Below are 17,525 nucleotides of genomic sequence, written 5' to 3' on the forward strand. Positions count from 1 at the left end.
GATTCTTGTGTTCTCAACTTTCCAAATAAATTGTGACTGCCCTTTTCTAATTGTTATTTTGTAGCGATCGGGAGGGAGTTCCCCTCACTGTTAGATTCTATACATACATGATTGTTTTAAGAGAGGAAGATGAGCAGACGGGTAGGTAAGGTTCGCACGTTTTATGCATGCCCACATTTTTCGCCGAACGAGTCAGATATCTTCTATGAACACAGCGAATCTTGCAGTGTCCTCATGCATCTCTTTAAATGATAACATGGACAAAGCAAATTGTACAATTTAATTTTCTTATATATATATATATATATATAGAGTGGATAAAATTTCAAAATCGTTACCATTTATGTATTTAAAATATACACTAATCATATATTACATACATATATATTCTTATTTGAAGGAGATCAGCATATATTAAATGGAGATACATGTATCAAGGATGCCTCAGAAATAAGAAGGGTTGCGCCAGTCCAGTTAAGCGGACAGTCAGCTGCTTGGTGACTCCGTCCTCTCTCTCTCTCTGGGGATCGAAATATAGACGAGGCTCCGGCTCTCCCTTCCTGTCGCTCGCTGCCTTCTCCCACCAGCAAGGTTTGCTGCTGGAGTCGGATCGGAGGGGGATGGCATCGGGGACCGGGAGCTGGATTCTGATGGCGACCGGAAGAACTCCCACCAACATCGCGGTGATCAAGTACTGGGGGAAGCGCGACGAGGCCCTCATCCTCCCCGTCAACGACAGCATCAGCGTCACCCTCGATCCTGACCATCTCTCCGCCACCACCACCGTCGCCGTTAGCCCTACCTTCGACAGAGATCGGATGTGGCTCAATGGCAAGGTAGATCCGATCCTATGCTTCTGTGTTTCCTTGTTTGCTTTATTTTTTTGGGTTTCGATGGATCGCCTTCTGTTTGGGGTTTTGAGGGTAAGAAGATTAAGGTCGTTTTGGTACATCGATAGTGTTTGTTTGGCTCGATGTCTGAAATTTACGGGTTTCTGTAGGAGATTCCACTCTCCGGAGATAGATTCCAGAGCTGTTTGAGGGAAATCAGGAAACTTGCCGATGATGTCGAGGATGAGAAGAAGGGTATCCGTATACGGAAGGATGATTGGCAGAAATTGCATGTCCACATTGCTTCCTATAACAATTTCCCCACAGCTGCAGGATTGGCGTCTTCGGCTGCTGGCCTTGCTTGTTTTGGTTAGTACTGGTCGTATTTGATCCTTTACACGAGAGTTAAACATTTCTTACTTAATAAGAAATGACTAATATTCTTAATAAGGATATTGCATGACTGATATTCTTACGACGCCCCATTTTGATAAAATTTGTTAACTTTTTGTAGCTAGTTTTGCCACTTAATAAGTCGGTATTGGTTTCGTTATACTGACAAAAAACTGTATGAAATAATCTGCATGAGATCATCTTATAGAGTGTTTTTCTTCACAGTTTTCATTCTAGCAAAGCTAATGAATGTGAAGGAAGATTGTGGAAAGCTTTCATCCATTGCGAGGTCTGTGCATATTACTTCAACTGCGTGTTTATTCCGATGAAATAATGTGTCTTGCACTTACAGTGTATAATCATGCCCTTTCACTCTGCACTTTTAACTCTCTTTGGTCCCACTTGTCAGACACTGATATTTTTAGGCGTCGTCTCATAAATCACTGCGGTTAACCATATAATATTACTACCTATAAGTGAATCCCAATTGAAGTAACATTCTCATATGTAGGCAAGGGTCAGGCAGTGCATGTCGCAGTATGTATGGTGGTTTTGTCAAATGGACCATGGGTAAGGTAAGTTTACACTATGAAAAGAACATATATAACCTGAAAGCACTATATATAGTTCCAGAGGCACGGTTAATGATTATTAATTAATCTTGCTGATTATCAGGATGCCTGTGGAAGTGACAGCATTGCAGTTCAGCTTGCTTCAGAATCACATTGGAATGACCTTGTTATTATCATAGCAGTGGTATGTGGTCACCGTACATCAATGACATCGTGAATTGATAAATGTTTTTATTATCTTAGTCTTTGGTGATAGACTTTTTTTTAAGTAGTTATTGTGTACATCTGTTCTTTCATGGAGGACAAGCTTGACTTCTTTCATACACAAGCTCATTTTTTTTCTACTCAGAACATATAGTGAGACAGTGGTCACTGATATGAGTTTGGTCATCTTTGGTAATTTTTTATATACTTGTGATATATATTGCTGCAGAGTCTTCTAGAGCCAATAAAAAATTTCTCCAGATACTCAGATATGATTATTAGGGCTACTAGCTTTCTTCTCCCATCTCTGAACATCCAGAACCAAAAATTTTACTTTATATATCCTTGAAAACTCTCTAAGGGTAATTTTCTTTTGTTGGATACATTATGGACTATGGATCCTTTCTTTGCCTTGTTATTTTTTGAAGGACGTTGATTTTGTTCACTATATTACATTTGAAATTTAATTTGTTGTTCAGTTGATGTTTTGAGGAAGGATAACAAAGGTAAGAAACACCCTTTTTTCATTTTTGAAAGATTTTATGCTAGATCATAATATTTCTGTTATCATTATGTTGAGAAATTACATCAAACTTGTAACCTTTTATGATATGGACAAACATAGATTTGACCAAATTATTTTGCCAGAATATTCCTGTTCAATAATTTGATACTTTTGCAGAAATATGAAACATGCTAACATATTATGACTAAAATAAATATACTGAACAATGGCACTTGTTGTCTCGTCTTATTTTGTATAGCTTAGTAAGTCTGGTAAATTATTTGTCATTTAATTTGACTGCAGTGGTGACCCTGAACAATCATCAATTCATAAAATAAGTTGAATGCACCAATTACAGCTTTTCACTCTGGGTGCAGTTTTGCCAAGTATATATATCTCATTTTGTTAAACACAAATCCAGGTGAGTTCAAAGCAGAAGGAAACTAGTAGCACCACTGGCATGCGTGACAGTGTTGAGACAAGTCCGCTCTTACAACATAGAGCCCAGGTTTTGTTACACTTCATTCCCTTGCACTCTCTTTGTAGTTAAATCTCTTCTTCAGTCAATTGATGGAACTAGTCTTTTTATAGTTAATTCTTTTTGTCAGTCAATTGATAAAATTGCATCTTTTTTATGTTCAGTTACTAAAAGTTCTTGTAGCATGTCAGCTGAGATTACTTGCTGTCCTTATTGTTAAGTGTTTATTCTTATTAGAGCTCGTACAACTATTTCCCGAGTCTGACATCAATATTTTGCAACTTGTTCAAGAAGAATTAGTGCCAACTTACAATCTTTTGTTGTCTATTCTAGACTGTCGTACCAGGTCGTATTTTGCAGATGGAAGAAGCTATCAGAAATCGTGATTTTGCATCTTTTGCTAGGTTGACTTGTGCAGACAGTAATCAGTTTCATGCTGTTTGCTTGGATACTAGCCCCCCTATATTCTACATGAATGATACATCACACAGGCATGATCTTCTCTACCATAAAGATAAACCATTCATACTCAATTTATATTTGAATGATAACACCATTGAAAGCATAGTCATATGTGATTTAAGTTATATTTTCTTGGCACTAACTGTGACTGACTGTTTTGCATCAATCGTATCTCAGGATAATCAGTCTTGTTGAAAGATGGAACAGGTCTGAAGGAACACCACAGGTATGCACGAGCAATTACATGGGAGATCTATGATGAACACTAAACAATTGAATATAAAGTTCTACCATCTATTTGGATTAACCAGAGCACAAAAAAGTTTTGGTTCCTGATTTTTGTTGGTTAGTTTCGTTTTTTATTAATAATTACTGCTAGATGCTTAAGTTTTGCATCTGTACATGGATGGATTTGCTTGTTAAAAAAAGTGAGTAACTAGATGTTGATTTCAAGTGCTGTAGCAATTAATGATAAGCTGTATCCTAGTTTCAAAAGAATTAAATGATTACGAGAACATTGTTTCCATCAGACTGAAGCCATCCTAAATTGACTTCTGCATTCATGAAATCTGGAAATAGATAGGGTCTTTGATAAAGTGAGAGGAGGAACTCTTGTCAGACTTCTGAAGGATGATGTTCTCAATCCTAACATTTCAAAAGATGCAAAAGAGAAAGAAAAAGGGAATAAGGGATAGGGTAGGGTCTTTGATAAAGTGAGAAGAGGAACACTTGTCAGACTTCTGAAGGATGATGTTCTCAATCCTAACATTTCAATACATGCAAAAGATAAAGAAAAAGGGAATAAGAGATAGGAAAGTACAGGGAAAGAGGATAATTATGAAAAGTAAGTACCACAACTAAGGAAGTTGAATCTCTTAATTGTTCATGATTTAGGACATGGAAGGATGGTGGCTAAATTTTTAAATAGTAAATCACTCAAAAATTGAGGATTTGTGGAAATTTTGTCTCAGAATAGGTAAAACTACTTAAATGTGGAAAGACCAAGTCATATTGTATTATAAACAATTTTTCTACTTAAAAGGATATGAATATTAGAATCTAATTGAATTTATTCAGGAACTTACGACTATGGGATCTGAAATTAGAGTAACACTGGTTTTTTCACAAGCATGGAACCAAAGAAGTTAAGTTAATATAAGAAAGTATATATCTGAAAGTGAATCTTTAGGACTCTGACATGATCCCCACATCTTAGGTTCTTCAAAGATGGCTTAAATTAAATAGGAATGTTGCTTAAATTTAGTCTAAATATCTTGAGGAAATTTGAAAGTTTAACCAAGGAAGAAAATCATCTTTGTCTCTTAAAAAAGGGTTAAGGTGGCCTATGTAAGGCCATCTGGAAATCACTTCTCCACTGATCTCTCACTATCGTTATATCGTCTTTGCACATTGCATTTAATCTCAGAGAATAATAAGTATGATACAGAAGCTATATGCGCGCCAATTCATCAAAGCTTGATGTTTTATGAGATGGCTAAATTTCAGGCAGCCTACACTTTCGACGCGGGGCCCAACGCCGTCTTGATTGCACCAAACAGAAAATCCGCTGGTCTTCTGCTTCAGCGCCTGCTATTCTGCTTCCCGCCACCAGCAGACAATGAATTGACTAGGTCACTGGGTTTTCAGGTTCTGCAACACCGATACATTGGTTTGATCTGATGTCAAATTTAATCGCGTATCTTCCTTGCAGTTATGTAATAGGAGACAAATCAATTCTGCATGAAGCTGGTCTACAGTCCATGAAAGATTTTGAAGCCCTGCCACCACCACCTGAGAGCAAGGACAAGTATCCATCTCAAAAGTTCCCCGGCAAGGTCAGCTATTTCATCTGCACCAGGCTTGGGAGTGGACCAAGGGTGCTTACTGACGAAAGTCTAGCTCTGCTAAGTCCCACTACTGGACTCCCAAAGTGAGTTTGCTTACAAGAGAACATGATGGTCATTGGAACTACTTTGTGAGAGATGCTCCCTCTATAATTCTTGGGTTTTGCCGGAATATCTTAGTATGATCCTTTTTGGATCGTTCCTCTCTCTTTCTCTCTTTTTGCTTTGGGAAGAATCGATGCTTTTATTTTATGTGAGGATTGACGAACTTCTTGCACTAGCTATTTCTCTGCATATGGTGAGGTCAAGATATAAACAAGTTGCTCAGGTTTTGCTTTCGATTCTTGCGAAGATTGCTATATATTGTTGTTGAGAATGTTTGTGACGGCAAACGTAATCCAACTTGAATCGTATTTTCATTGGGAAGAAATATAGAAGCCGTTGGTATATGATATATTATGCTATCTACTCGTGGCGGGGCCTGCGCGATCGAGAGGTGGTTGCGGACAGGGAACAGGGAATTAGATATGAGTGTAGCCCTCTGCCGGTCCGTGGTGTTCCGGTGAGCCCGATGGGAAAAGGCTCCCTGTCATGAGACAGACACGTGATCCTCGACCTTGTGGGTCCCACCGACGAAACGACCACCCTTCGTTCACGTGATTCCCAGGTGCGTTGTCTTCCTCCTTCGAATCATCCCCATCCTCTTCTTAAATAAAAAAAAATCCAGATTCTTATTTTGTGAACGAGAGAGCAAAACAGTCTCCGTCAAACATATCCCTCCTCCTCCTGCTTTGTTGCCTTCACCATCTCCCGTACCTCAGACCGTTTCGCTTCGCCTCCATCTCCGTCCTCCGAAAGAGCCACGTAAAACCCCTTTCCCTCAACCTCCCCTCCACCCAATGCTTTCCCTTATTGATTAATCCCGAATCAGACTCATTTCTCACAGCAGGAGGCCTGAAAGGCTTCTCTATGGCGAGCATTTGGTTTCCTAGTGCGGCGGCGAAGACTCGCGGCCATCCACATAATGGCGTCATCTGGCAGCGACGGAATGCGGTGACGCACGGACGGTGCAGTTGCAACCGGAAATTCTCGCCGAAAGGCGCATCATTTGGTCCCCCAACATGCCTTAATTCAGTGGTCCGTGCAACCTCCCCGATCTCACTCCGACAATCGCGGCCGATGGCGGTGGCGAGTGGCAAAGCTCAAGTACTCGAGGGGAGGGAATTCCCCTACATGTTCAGGTCCGAAAAGGGGGACCTTGTGAAGGTGGTGGTGGTGGGAGCCGTAGGTGTGAACTTTTCTGTGCACATTGAGGTTTTGTCTGTCTCCCAGGACGAGTTGGTGCTGATCTATGAAATGTCGAGATCTGATCCTCCGGGATCACTAGTTGCAGACATCGAAAAGGGGATTGGTGCCGTCATAATGCCCTTCGTTCGCAATTCTTCTGGAAGGTATACGTTGGATCTGGATTTTGATTCAGCAAAGGCTCCCTTTTATCTATCATTTATGCTGCATTTGTGTTCTGATGCTGGTGTTGTTGCCTCGGAGATTAAAACGCACAGAAAGACAAGATTTTGTGTGCCTGTGGGTTTAGGCCCAGGATATCCTGCGCCCTTGGGTGCTTCTGTTTCCGATGATGGAATGGTCAATTTCTCTTTGTTTTCGAGGAAAGCTGAGAACGTTGTACTCTGCCTGTATGAAGGGAAAACAGAGGTTCCGTCTTTAGAGATCGAACTGGATCCTTATGTCAATCGTACAGGAGATATCTGGCACGTCTCGATGGAGAGCATCGAGGACTATGTGAGCTACGGTTATCGTTGCAAAGGACCAGTAGAGAAAAGAGGTGGATTTGATATGCAGCATGTGCTGTTGGATCCGTATGCCAAAATGGTTCGAAATCTTCTTTCTGTTCAGGGTGATACAATGAATCCAACCAAGTGTCTTGGTTCTCTGGAAATGGAACCTATATTTGACTGGAGTGGTGATGTTCATCCGCAGTTGCCAACAGAGAAGCTGGTGGTTTACAGATTAAATGTTGGGCAGTTTACAATTGATAACTCGAGTGGGCTCCCAGAAGATGTTGCTGGGACTTTCGGTGGTGTGAGTGAGAAAGTAGAGCATTTTAAAGAACTTGGTGTCAATGCAATCCTGCTAGAGCCAATATTTCCCTTTGATGTTAACAAAGGCCGTTACTTCCCCTATCATTTCTTCTCGGTAATGGATGAATATGGACAAGAACATAATGCTGCTTCAGCAATCAATTCTATGAAGGAGATGATCAAGACGCTACATTCCGAAGGTATAGAGGTCTTGATGGAGGTTGTTTTTACTCATAGTGCTGAAGGTGGAGATGCGGACTCCCATGTGATATCATTCCGAGGTATTGATAGTTCTTCCTATTACATTGTTGACAAGAATGTTGGATCAGGAACCAATAGTCTACTGAAATGCAATAACCCCATTGTCCAGCAATTAATAATAGACAGCCTCCGGCATTGGGTGGTCGAGTTCCATGTAGATGGCTTTTGCTTTATTAATTCTTCTTCAATGGCTAGAGGACAGAATGGGGATCATTTATCTCGCCCACCTTTGGTGGAAGCTATAGCATTTGATCCAGTACTTTCTAGGACAAAGATTGTCGCAGACTGCTGGTCCCCGCTTGACATGTCATACATGGAAATCCAATTTCCTCATTGGAAAGCATGGGCAGAGATGAACATGAGATTTTGCAGTGATGTAAGGAACTTTTTGAGAGGTGAAGGGCTCCTAAGCGATCTTGCTACTAGACTTTGTGGCAGTGGTGATCTATTTTCTTCCAGGGGCCCAGCATTTTCTTTTAATTTTGTGACAAAGAACTTTGGACTTCCTCTTGTTGATTTGGTCAGCTTCAGTACTGCTGAGCTTGCTTCGGAATTAAGCTGGAACTGTGGCGACGAAGGTCCAACAAACAATAATACTGTCCTTGAGACACGTCTTAAGCAGATACGGAATTTCTTGTTTGTCTTGTTTGTGTCACTCGGTGTTCCTGTTCTAAATATGGGGGATGAGTGTGGCTACTCCACTGGTGGTTCTCCATTGTATGATGACAGGAAGCCTATCAATTGGGATAGCCTAGGAACAGGCTTCAGTAAGCAAATTACAAAATTTATTGCATATCTAGGTTCACTTAGAATCCGAAGAGGTGATATTTTTCAGAGCAAGCACTTTCTTAAAGTAGAAAACATTGTTTGGTTTGGAAGTAATCAATCTGAGCCAAAGTGGGATGACCCAACATGCAAGTTTTTGGCTTTGGCTCTGAAGTCAGAAAAGAACTTTGACATGTCAAATTCAAACTGCGGTGACTTGTTTATATGCTTTAACGCCAGCAATAATTTAGAGACTGTTGTTTTGCCCGAACAGCCAGAGGGAAATGTTTGGCTTCGTTTGGTCGATACCTCCCTTGCATTTCCAGGAATCTTTTCAAATAGTTGTGATCCAAATGTTCAGAAGGCTGAAGGATCATCTTCTTATGAACTGAAGCCTCATAGTTGTGCCTTATTTGAAGCCACTGTGGATTGAACTTTGTGCCTTATTGTCTTATATAACGGCAGGAGTTTCTTGCTGTATCTATTGTCTCCTGTTATCAATAAAATGAAGTATCCTTTCTGTTAGCACTGAATAAGTGCAAAATTTTCTAAACCATTTTATTTCGCATGCTTGTTTTTGTACAGTCTCTTAATGTATGATTTTTGCAATACATCTTATGATATGTCGATATTTTTATGTGTTACCACACAACCAACTATTTTCTTAAGGCTCTTCTTTATCAGTAGCATATTCCAAACTTCAGTGTTTAATTCAAAGCTGCATGGTTTTATTCTGAAAACTGATTTTTGTTCACTTCCAATGTTTGATTCTTTTTCCCTTCTTGTTTGAACTTTCTTAATAGTATATTTTGCAAAACATGATTCTTCCTTTCTCCATCATTATGTTCTATCATCATCCTCTTGCTGTTTATTGAATCATCATTTGGATAGTTAAATTTCGTTTGTCAAAAACCGTTATATGGCACTAGTTTTACAGTTAGATTTGGTTCCTATTTGACATGCTCAACCAAAGATTAGGAGGAGCAACAGTGCAATCATAATAACGAAAACAAGTATTTAAACACCAATGGAAACTGTTGTTTTACTAATAGTCATGAACCATGTAGAGAGCTTTATTCTACATGCTATTGGTAGTTCAAGCATAACTCAGATTATGAGTTAGTTTCCACTTTAGAAGTACAAGAAGTTAAAAGAAATCTTATTCAAGAAGATAATTAGGTCATTATGATGGAAAACTTGGACCATATTATGCCGAGACAACATCATATATGAAATTCAGGAAACCTGGCCCATACTTGGGAGTCCCTTGACTAATCTGAGAATACTATGAATTGACTAGAGAGCAAGTGTAACAGAGAAGACATCCAGATTAAATACAGAAGAATACCCCATAAGCATAATATCTATTCTAGAGAAGGCAGCTAAATGGATCTTCCACAAAACTATAGTGTTGCCAAAATTATCTCTGGATGTTGACTAAATCTTGTCTAGTTGATCAATTAAAAGTGCCAAGCCATATAGTCCACAGAGTAATCAGTTAAACCCACCAAGGCCAATAATAGTTACAGTCCAAAATGATTGTCTAAGGATTTCAAGTGTCAATAAATCTGAACTACAAAGTTTGGCTCTAATGGACTGTCAATGCTCATAATGACATATTCAGCAGTTTAAAACTAAGCCTTGGTTTGGGACCCATAATCTACTGTTTAGAAAGAATTGGACAAGATCAAATATAGCTCAAAAGTTTACTAACAGTGTCAACTATTTGGAATTCGATGAAAAATTAAAAAGTAATTTTGTTGAAGCTAGAAGAATAAAAGGCAACCCAGCATTGTTGCAAACAAAAATCTGATGATGTACTAAATGTTACAATTGTTACCAAGAAGCAACAAACTAAAATATCTCATAACATAACACAGTATTTATTGAAAATGGGATTGGTGCCGTCATAATGCCCTTCGTTCGCAATTCTTCTGGAAGGTATACGTTGGATCTGGATTTTGATTCAGCAAAGGCTCCCTTTTATCTATCATTTATGCTGCATTTGTGTTCTGATGCTGGAGTTGTTGCCTCGGAGATTAAAACGCACAGAAAGACAAGATTTTGTGTGCCTGTGGGTTTAGGCCCAGGATATCCTTCGTCCTTGGGTGCTTCTGTTTTCGATGATGGAATGGTCAATTTCTCTTTGTTTTCGAGGAATGTTGAGAGCGTTGTCCTCTGCTTGTATGAAGGGAAAACAGAGGTTCCGTCTTTAGAGATCGAATTGGATCCTTATGTCAATCATATAGGTGATATCTGGCACGTCTCGATGGAGAGCATCGTGGACTATGTGAGCTACGGTTATCGTTGAAAAGGACCAGTAGAGAAAAGAGGTGGATTTGATATGCAGCATGTGCTGTTGGATTCGTATTGTCACGAACTGTCTTCGCGCACCCACAGCAACTTCGTTCAATGAACCATTCGTCACTTTTGCATATATGTACGGATTCTTAGCAGCATGTTTTGCCATAGTTTTGTGTGCTTTTGCTTGTAAAAATGTAAGTTCGAACAGGTTGCAGCGTTACAGTGCAACCGCTCACTGCGCCTAGCGAAACAACCCCTAAATGGCTCCATTTTCGCGTCCCACGGGCTATTTTCTGCAGCCCGTTGCTGAACGCGAAACGTCAGCCATCTCAGCACCCTGGAACCACCCGGGTGGCACCATGGGGGATGGGGCTTCGATATAGTGTCGGGCGTTGAACAATCTTTCATAAATTCGTACGTTAACTTGACAGGGACTTGTCTTCGCGCCCAACACCCGGTGAACAGCTGTTTGTGGACTTGCATCTGTTCGTTCAACCTTCTAATGTCCTTGTTTTTCCTCTTTTCTCTGTTTTCTCTCATGCACGCAAGTGCTCGCTGAATTGCTTGTAAAGCTTCCCTTTCCGCGAGACGTCTGGACTTGTCCGTCGCTCATTCTTCGAACTAATCAACTTTCTCTTTTACAGGTCCTTCGGGACCTGAGTGAGGTTGTAAATTGGCTGACCTTTGCGGACGCATATCGCAAGGGCGCATCATGACTTAGGCAATCCCAGCTAAGTCCGAGAAGTTGGCACAAGGGCGTTTCGCGACTTAGGCAACTCAAGCTAAGTTTACATCTTGGCCACAAGGGTGCTTCACGGCTTAGGCAATTCCAACTAAGTCAGTGACATTGTGGTATCAGAGCGGGCAAGCAATTCGAGCAAGCAACGAAGGACCTTTGCAATTTCGCCATGGAAAAGCATCATGGCGAATCAAGCAAGACGGGGCATGTCTGACCCTTGCCCCAAGCAGTCGCAGGTGGGCTGCAAGTGCATACTCACTCTCATACTGTTGGTGCCGCTCAAGAGGAGCGCGGCAACGAACATGATGAGCGAGAAGTTGGCTACTCTCCGCGAGCGGAGGAGGTGCAATCTGGAGCGCCAACTGGGAAAAGGAGCCATAAGGAGAGACTCACAAACTCGCTTAGATGTTCTTGGAGCGAGCTTGGAGGAACTCTACTATGGCCAACGAAGGCTTTCTGGGGTAGAGAGCTCACCAGAAGAAGTTGAATCCCAGATCGACAAGGTAGAGGCCCTAGTTGACCGACTGTCAGACGACACCAAAGACTCCGTGCAACATCTGCACGAAGTTGTGGCGGAACTCACTTCCAGGGTGACCATGCTCACAAGGGCACTGAATGCGGGAGGAAGCAACACCTGCATTGCACAAGAGAAAAGAGAGAGAGGAGGAAAACAAGGACTTTAGAAGGTTGAACGAACAGCTGCAAGTCCACAAACAACTGCTCACCGGGTGCCGGGCGCGACAACAAGTTCTCGTCAAGGTAACGTGCGAACTTGCGAAAGATTGTTCAACTCCCGACACTATACCGAAGCCCCATCCCCTATGGTGCCACCAAGGTAGTTCCAAGGTGTTGAGATGGTGTCGGGAACCGAGAGCAGGATTCTGACGGCGACCGGAAGAACTCCCACCAACATCGCGGTGATCAAGTATTGGGGGAAGCGCGACGAGGCCCTCATCCTCCCCGTCAACGACAGCATCAGTGTCACCCTCGATCCTGACCATCTCTCCGCCACCACCACCGTCGTCGTTAGCCCTACCTTCGACAGAGATCGGATGTGGCTCAATGGCAAGGTAGATCGGATCCTATGCTTCTGTGTTTTCTTGTTTGCTTTATTTTTTTGGGTTTCGATGGATCGCCTTCTTTTTGGGGTTTTGAGGGTAAGAAGATTAAGGTCGTTTTGGTACATCGATAGTGTTTGTTTGGCTCGATGTCTGAAATTTACGGGTTTCTGTAGGAGATTCCACTCTCTGGAGATAGATTCCAGAGCTGTTTGAGGGAAATCAGGAAACTTGCCGATGATGTCGAGGATGAGAAGAAGGGTATCCGTATCCGGAAGGATGATTGGCAGAAATTGCATGTCCACATTGCTTCCTATAACAATTTCCCCACAGCTGCAGGATTGGCGTCTTCGGCTGCTGGCCTTGCTTGTTTTGGTTAGTACTGGTCGTATTTGATCCTTGTACACGAGAGTTAAACATTTCTTACTTAATAAGAAATGACTAATATTCTTAATAAGGATATTGCATGACTGATATTCTTACGACGCCCCATTTTGATAAAATTTGTTAACTTTTTGTAGCTAGTTTTGTCACTTAATAAGTCGGTATTGGTTTCGTTATACTGACAAAAAACTGTATGAAATAATCTGCATGATATCATCTTATAGAGTGTTTTTCTTCACAGTTTTCACTCTAGCAAAGCTAATGAATGTGAAGGAAGATTGTGGAAAGCTTTCATCCATTGCGAGGTCTGTGCATATTACTTCAACTGCGTGTTTATTCTGATGAAATAATGTGTCTTGCACTTACATTGTACAATCATGCCCTTTCACTCTGCACTTTTAACTCTCTTTGATCCCACTTGTCAGACACTGATATTTTTAGGCATCGTCTCATAAATCACTGCGGTTAACCATATAATATTACTACCTATAAGTGAATCCCAATTGAAGTAACATTCTCATATGTAGGCAAGGGTCAGGCAGTGCATGTCGCAGTATGTATGGTGGTTTTGTCAAATGGACCATGGGTAAGGTAAGTTTACACTATGAAAAGAACATATATAACCTGAAAGCACTATATATAGTTCCAGAGGCACGGTTAATGATTATTAATTAATCTTGCTGATTATCAGGATGCCTGTGGAAGTGACAGCATTGCAGTTCAGCTTGCTTCAGAATCACATTGGAATGACCTTGTTATTATCATAGCAGTGGTATGTGGTCACCGTACATCAATGACATCATGAATTGATAAATGTTTTTATTATCTTAGTCTTTGGTGATAGACCTTTTTTTAAGTAGTTATTGTGTACATCTGTTCTTTCATGGAGGACAAGCTTGACTTCTTTCATACACAAGCTCATTTTTTTCTACTCAGAACATATAGTGAGACAGTGGTCACTGATATGAGTTTGGTCATCTTTGGTAATTTTTTATATACTTGTGATATATATTGCTGCAGAGTCTTCTAGAGCCAATAAAATATTTCTCCAGATACTCAGATATGATTATTAGGGCTACTAGCTTTCTTCTCCCATCTCTGAACATCCAGAACCAAAAATTTTACTTTATATATCCTTGAAAACTCTCTAAGGGTAATTTTCTTTTGTTGGATACATTATGGACTATGGATCCTTTCTTTGCCTAGTTATTTTTTGAAGGACGTTGATTTTGTTCACTATATTACATTTGAAATTTAATTTGTTGTTCAGTTGATGTTTTGAGGAAGGATAACAAAGGTAAGAAACACCCTTTTTTCATTTTTGAAAGATTTTATGCTATATCATAATATTTCCGTTATCATTATGTTGAGAAATTACATCAAACTTGTAACCTTTTATGATATGGACAAACATAGATTTGAGCAAATTATTTTGCCAGAATATGCCTGTTCAATAATTTGATACTTTTGCAGAAATATGAAACATGCTAACATATTATGACTAAAATAAATATACTGAACAATGGCACTTGTTGGCTCGTCTTATTTTGTATAGCTTAGTAAGTCTGGTAAATTATTTGTCATTTAATTTGACTGCAGTGGTGACCCTGAACAATCATCAATTCATAAAATAAGTTGAATGCGCCAATTACAGCTTTTCACTCTGGGTGCAGTTTTGCCAAGTATATATATCTCATTTTGTTAAACACAAATCCAGGTGAGTTCAAAGCAGAAGGAAACTAGTAGCACCACTGGCATGCGTGACAGTGTTGAGACAAGTCCGCTCTTACAACATAGAGCCCAGGTTTTGTTACACTTCATTCCCTTGCACTCTCTTTGTAGTTAAATCTCTTCTTCAGTCAATTGATGGAACTAGTCTTTTTATAGTTAATTCTTTTTGTCAGTCAATTGATAAAATTGCATCTTTTTTATGTTCAGTTACTAAAAGTTCTTGTAGCATGTCAGCTGAGATTACTTGCTGTCCTTATTGTTAAGTGTTTATTCTTATTAGAGCTCGTACAACTATTTCCCGAGTCTGACATCAATATTTTGCAACTTGTTCAAGAAGAATTAGTGCCAACTTACAATCTTTTGTTGTCTATTCTAGACTGTTGTCCCAGGTCGTATTTTGCAGATGGAAGACTCTATCAGAAATCGTGATTTTGCATCTTTTGCTAGGTTGACTTGTGCAGACAGTAATCAGTTTCATGCTGTTTGCTTGGATACTAGCCCCCCTATATTCTACATGAATGATACATCACACAGGCATGATCTTCTCTACCATAAAGATAAACCATTCATACTCAATTTATATTTGAATGATAACACCATTGAAAGCATAGTCATATGTGATTTAAGTTATATTTTCTTGGCACTAACTGTGACTGACTGTTTTGCATCAATCATATCTCAGGATAATCAGTCTTGTTGAAAGATGGAACAGGTCTGAAGGAACACCACAGGTATGCACGTGCAATTACATGGGAGATCTATGATGAACACTAAACAATTGAATATAAAGTTCTACCATCTATTTGGATTAACCAGAGCACAAAAATGTTTTGGTTCCTGATTTTTGTTAGTTAGTTTCGTTTTTTATTGACAATTACTGCTAGATACTTAAGTTTTGCATCTGTACATGGATGGATTTGCTTGTTAAAAAAAGTGAGTAACTAGATGTTGATTTCAAGTGCTGTAGCAATTAATGATAAGCTGTATCCTAGTTTCAAAAGAATTAAATGATTACGAGAACATTGTTTCTATCAGACTGAAGCCATCCTAAATTGACTTCTGCATTCATGAAATCTGGAAATAGATAGGGTCTTTGATAAAGTGAGAGGAGGAACTCTTGTCAGACTTCTGAAGGATGATGTTCTCAATCCTAACATTTCAAAAGATGCAAAAGAGAAAAAAAAAAAGGGAATAAGGGATAGGGTAGGGTCTTTGATAAAGTGAGAAGAGGAACACTTGTCAGACTTCTGAAGGATGATGTTCTCAATCCTAACATTTCAAAACATGCAAAAGAGAAAGAAAAAGGGAATAAGAGATAGGAAAGTACAGGGAAGGAGGATAATTATGAAAAGTAAGCACCACAACTAAGGAAGTCAAATCTCTTAATTGTTCATGCTTTAGGACATGGAAGGATGGTGGCTAAATTTTTAAATATTAAATCACTCAAAAATTGAGGATTTGTGGAGATTTTGTCTCAGAATAGGTAAAACTACTTAAATGTGGAAAGACCAAGTCATATTGTATTATAAACAATTTTTCTACTTAAAAGGATACGAATATTAGAATCTAATTGAATTTATTCAGGAACTTACGACTAAGGGATCTGAAATTAGAGTAACACTGGTTTTTTCACAAGCATGGAACCAAAGAAGTTAAGTTAATATAAGAAAGTATATATCTGAAAGTGAATCTTTAAGACTCTGACATGATCCCCACGTCTTAGGTTCTTCAAAGATGGCTTAAATTAAATAGGAATGTTGCTTAAATTTAGTCTAAATATCTTGAGGAAATTTGAAAGTTTAATCAAGTAAGAAAATCATCTTTGTCTCTTAAAAAAGGGTTAAGGTGGCCTATGTAAGGCCATCTGGAAATCACTTCTCCACTGATCTCTCACTATCGCTATATCGTCTTTGCACATTGCATTAAATCTCAGAGAATAATAAGTATGATACAGAAGCTACATGCGTGCCAATTCATCAAAGCTTGATGTTTTATGAGATGGCTAAATTTCAGGCAGCCTACACTTTCGACGCGGGGCCCAACGCCGTCTTGATTGCACCAAACAGAAAATCCGCTGGTCTTCTGCTTCAGCGCCTGCTATTCTGCTTCCCGCCAACAGCAGACAATGAATTGACTAGGTCACTGGGTTTTCAGGTTCTGCAACACCGATACATTGGTTTGATCTGATGTCAAATTTAATCGCGTATCTTCCTTGCAGTTATGTAATAGGAGACAAATCAATTCTGCATGAAGCTGGTCTACAGTCCATGAAAGATGTTGAAGCCCTGCCACCACCACCTGAGAGCAAGGACAAATATCCATCTCAAAAGTTCCCCGGCAAGGTCAGCTATTTCATCTGCACCAGGCTTGGGAGTGGACCAAGGGTGCTCACTGATGAAAGTCTAGCTCTGCTAAGTCCCACTACTGGACTCCCATAGTTAGTTTGCTTACAAGAGAACATGATGGTCATTGGAACTACTTTGTGAGAGATGCTCCCTTTATAATTCTTGGGTTTTGCCGGAATATCTTAGTATGATCCTTTTTGGATCGTTCCTCTCTCTTTCTCTCTTTTTGCTTTGGGAAGAATCGATGCTTTTATTTTATGTGAGGATTGACGGACTTCTTGCACTAGCTATTTCTCTGCATATGGTGAGGTCAAGATATAAACAAGTTGCTCAGGTTTTGCTTTCGATTCTTGCCAAGATTGCTATATATTGTTGTTGAGAATGTCTGTGATGGCAAACGTAATCCAACTTGAATCGTATTTTCATTGGGAAGAAATATATAAGCCGTTGGTATATGATATATTATGCTATCTACTCGTGGCGGGGCCTGCGCGATCGAGAGGTGGTTGCGGACAGGGAACAGGGAATTAGATATGAGTGTAGCCCTCTAC

The 17,525-nt window shown here is 39.9% G+C and overlaps 3 protein-coding genes across 3 annotated transcripts; all 3 read left to right on the forward strand.

Annotated features, from left to right (window-relative positions):
* Positions 1 to 92: 92 nt before the first annotated feature.
* On the forward strand, positions 93 to 8,938 carry LOC135676380 (diphosphomevalonate decarboxylase MVD2, peroxisomal-like). The gene is made up of 11 exons (XM_065187497.1): positions 93 to 145; positions 401 to 836; positions 1,001 to 1,199; positions 1,449 to 1,512; positions 1,735 to 1,798; positions 1,899 to 1,979; positions 2,926 to 3,012; positions 3,316 to 3,473; positions 3,622 to 3,670; positions 4,951 to 5,075; positions 5,156 to 8,938. Exons 1-11 carry the CDS (start codon positions 108 to 110, stop codon positions 5,376 to 5,378), a joined length of 1,524 nt encoding a protein of 507 aa, XP_065043569.1. The 5' UTR covers positions 93 to 107; the 3' UTR covers positions 5,379 to 8,938.
* Positions 6,258 to 8,938, forward strand: LOC135676378 (isoamylase 2, chloroplastic-like). Its single transcript, XM_065187496.1, has one exon. It carries the CDS (start codon positions 6,258 to 6,260, stop codon positions 8,844 to 8,846), a length of 2,589 nt encoding a protein of 862 aa, XP_065043568.1. The 3' UTR covers positions 8,847 to 8,938.
* Positions 8,939 to 9,090: 152 nt separating this feature from the next.
* LOC135676381 (diphosphomevalonate decarboxylase 2-like) lies at positions 9,091 to 17,318 on the forward strand. The gene is made up of 10 exons (XM_065187499.1): positions 9,091 to 12,526; positions 12,691 to 12,889; positions 13,140 to 13,203; positions 13,426 to 13,489; positions 13,590 to 13,670; positions 14,616 to 14,702; positions 15,006 to 15,163; positions 15,312 to 15,360; positions 16,643 to 16,767; positions 16,848 to 17,318. The coding sequence occupies exons 1-10, from the start codon at positions 12,311 to 12,313 to the stop codon at positions 17,065 to 17,067; spliced, it is 1,263 nt and encodes a 420-aa protein (XP_065043571.1). The 5' UTR covers positions 9,091 to 12,310; the 3' UTR covers positions 17,068 to 17,318.
* The last annotated feature ends 207 nt before the right edge of the window (positions 17,319 to 17,525 follow it).

Source organism: Musa acuminata, chromosome BXJ1-6 (assembly GCF_036884655.1).
Source record: "Musa acuminata AAA Group cultivar baxijiao chromosome BXJ1-6, Cavendish_Baxijiao_AAA, whole genome shotgun sequence".
In the NCBI taxonomy this organism is placed as follows: Eukaryota; Viridiplantae; Streptophyta; class Magnoliopsida; order Zingiberales; family Musaceae; genus Musa; species Musa acuminata.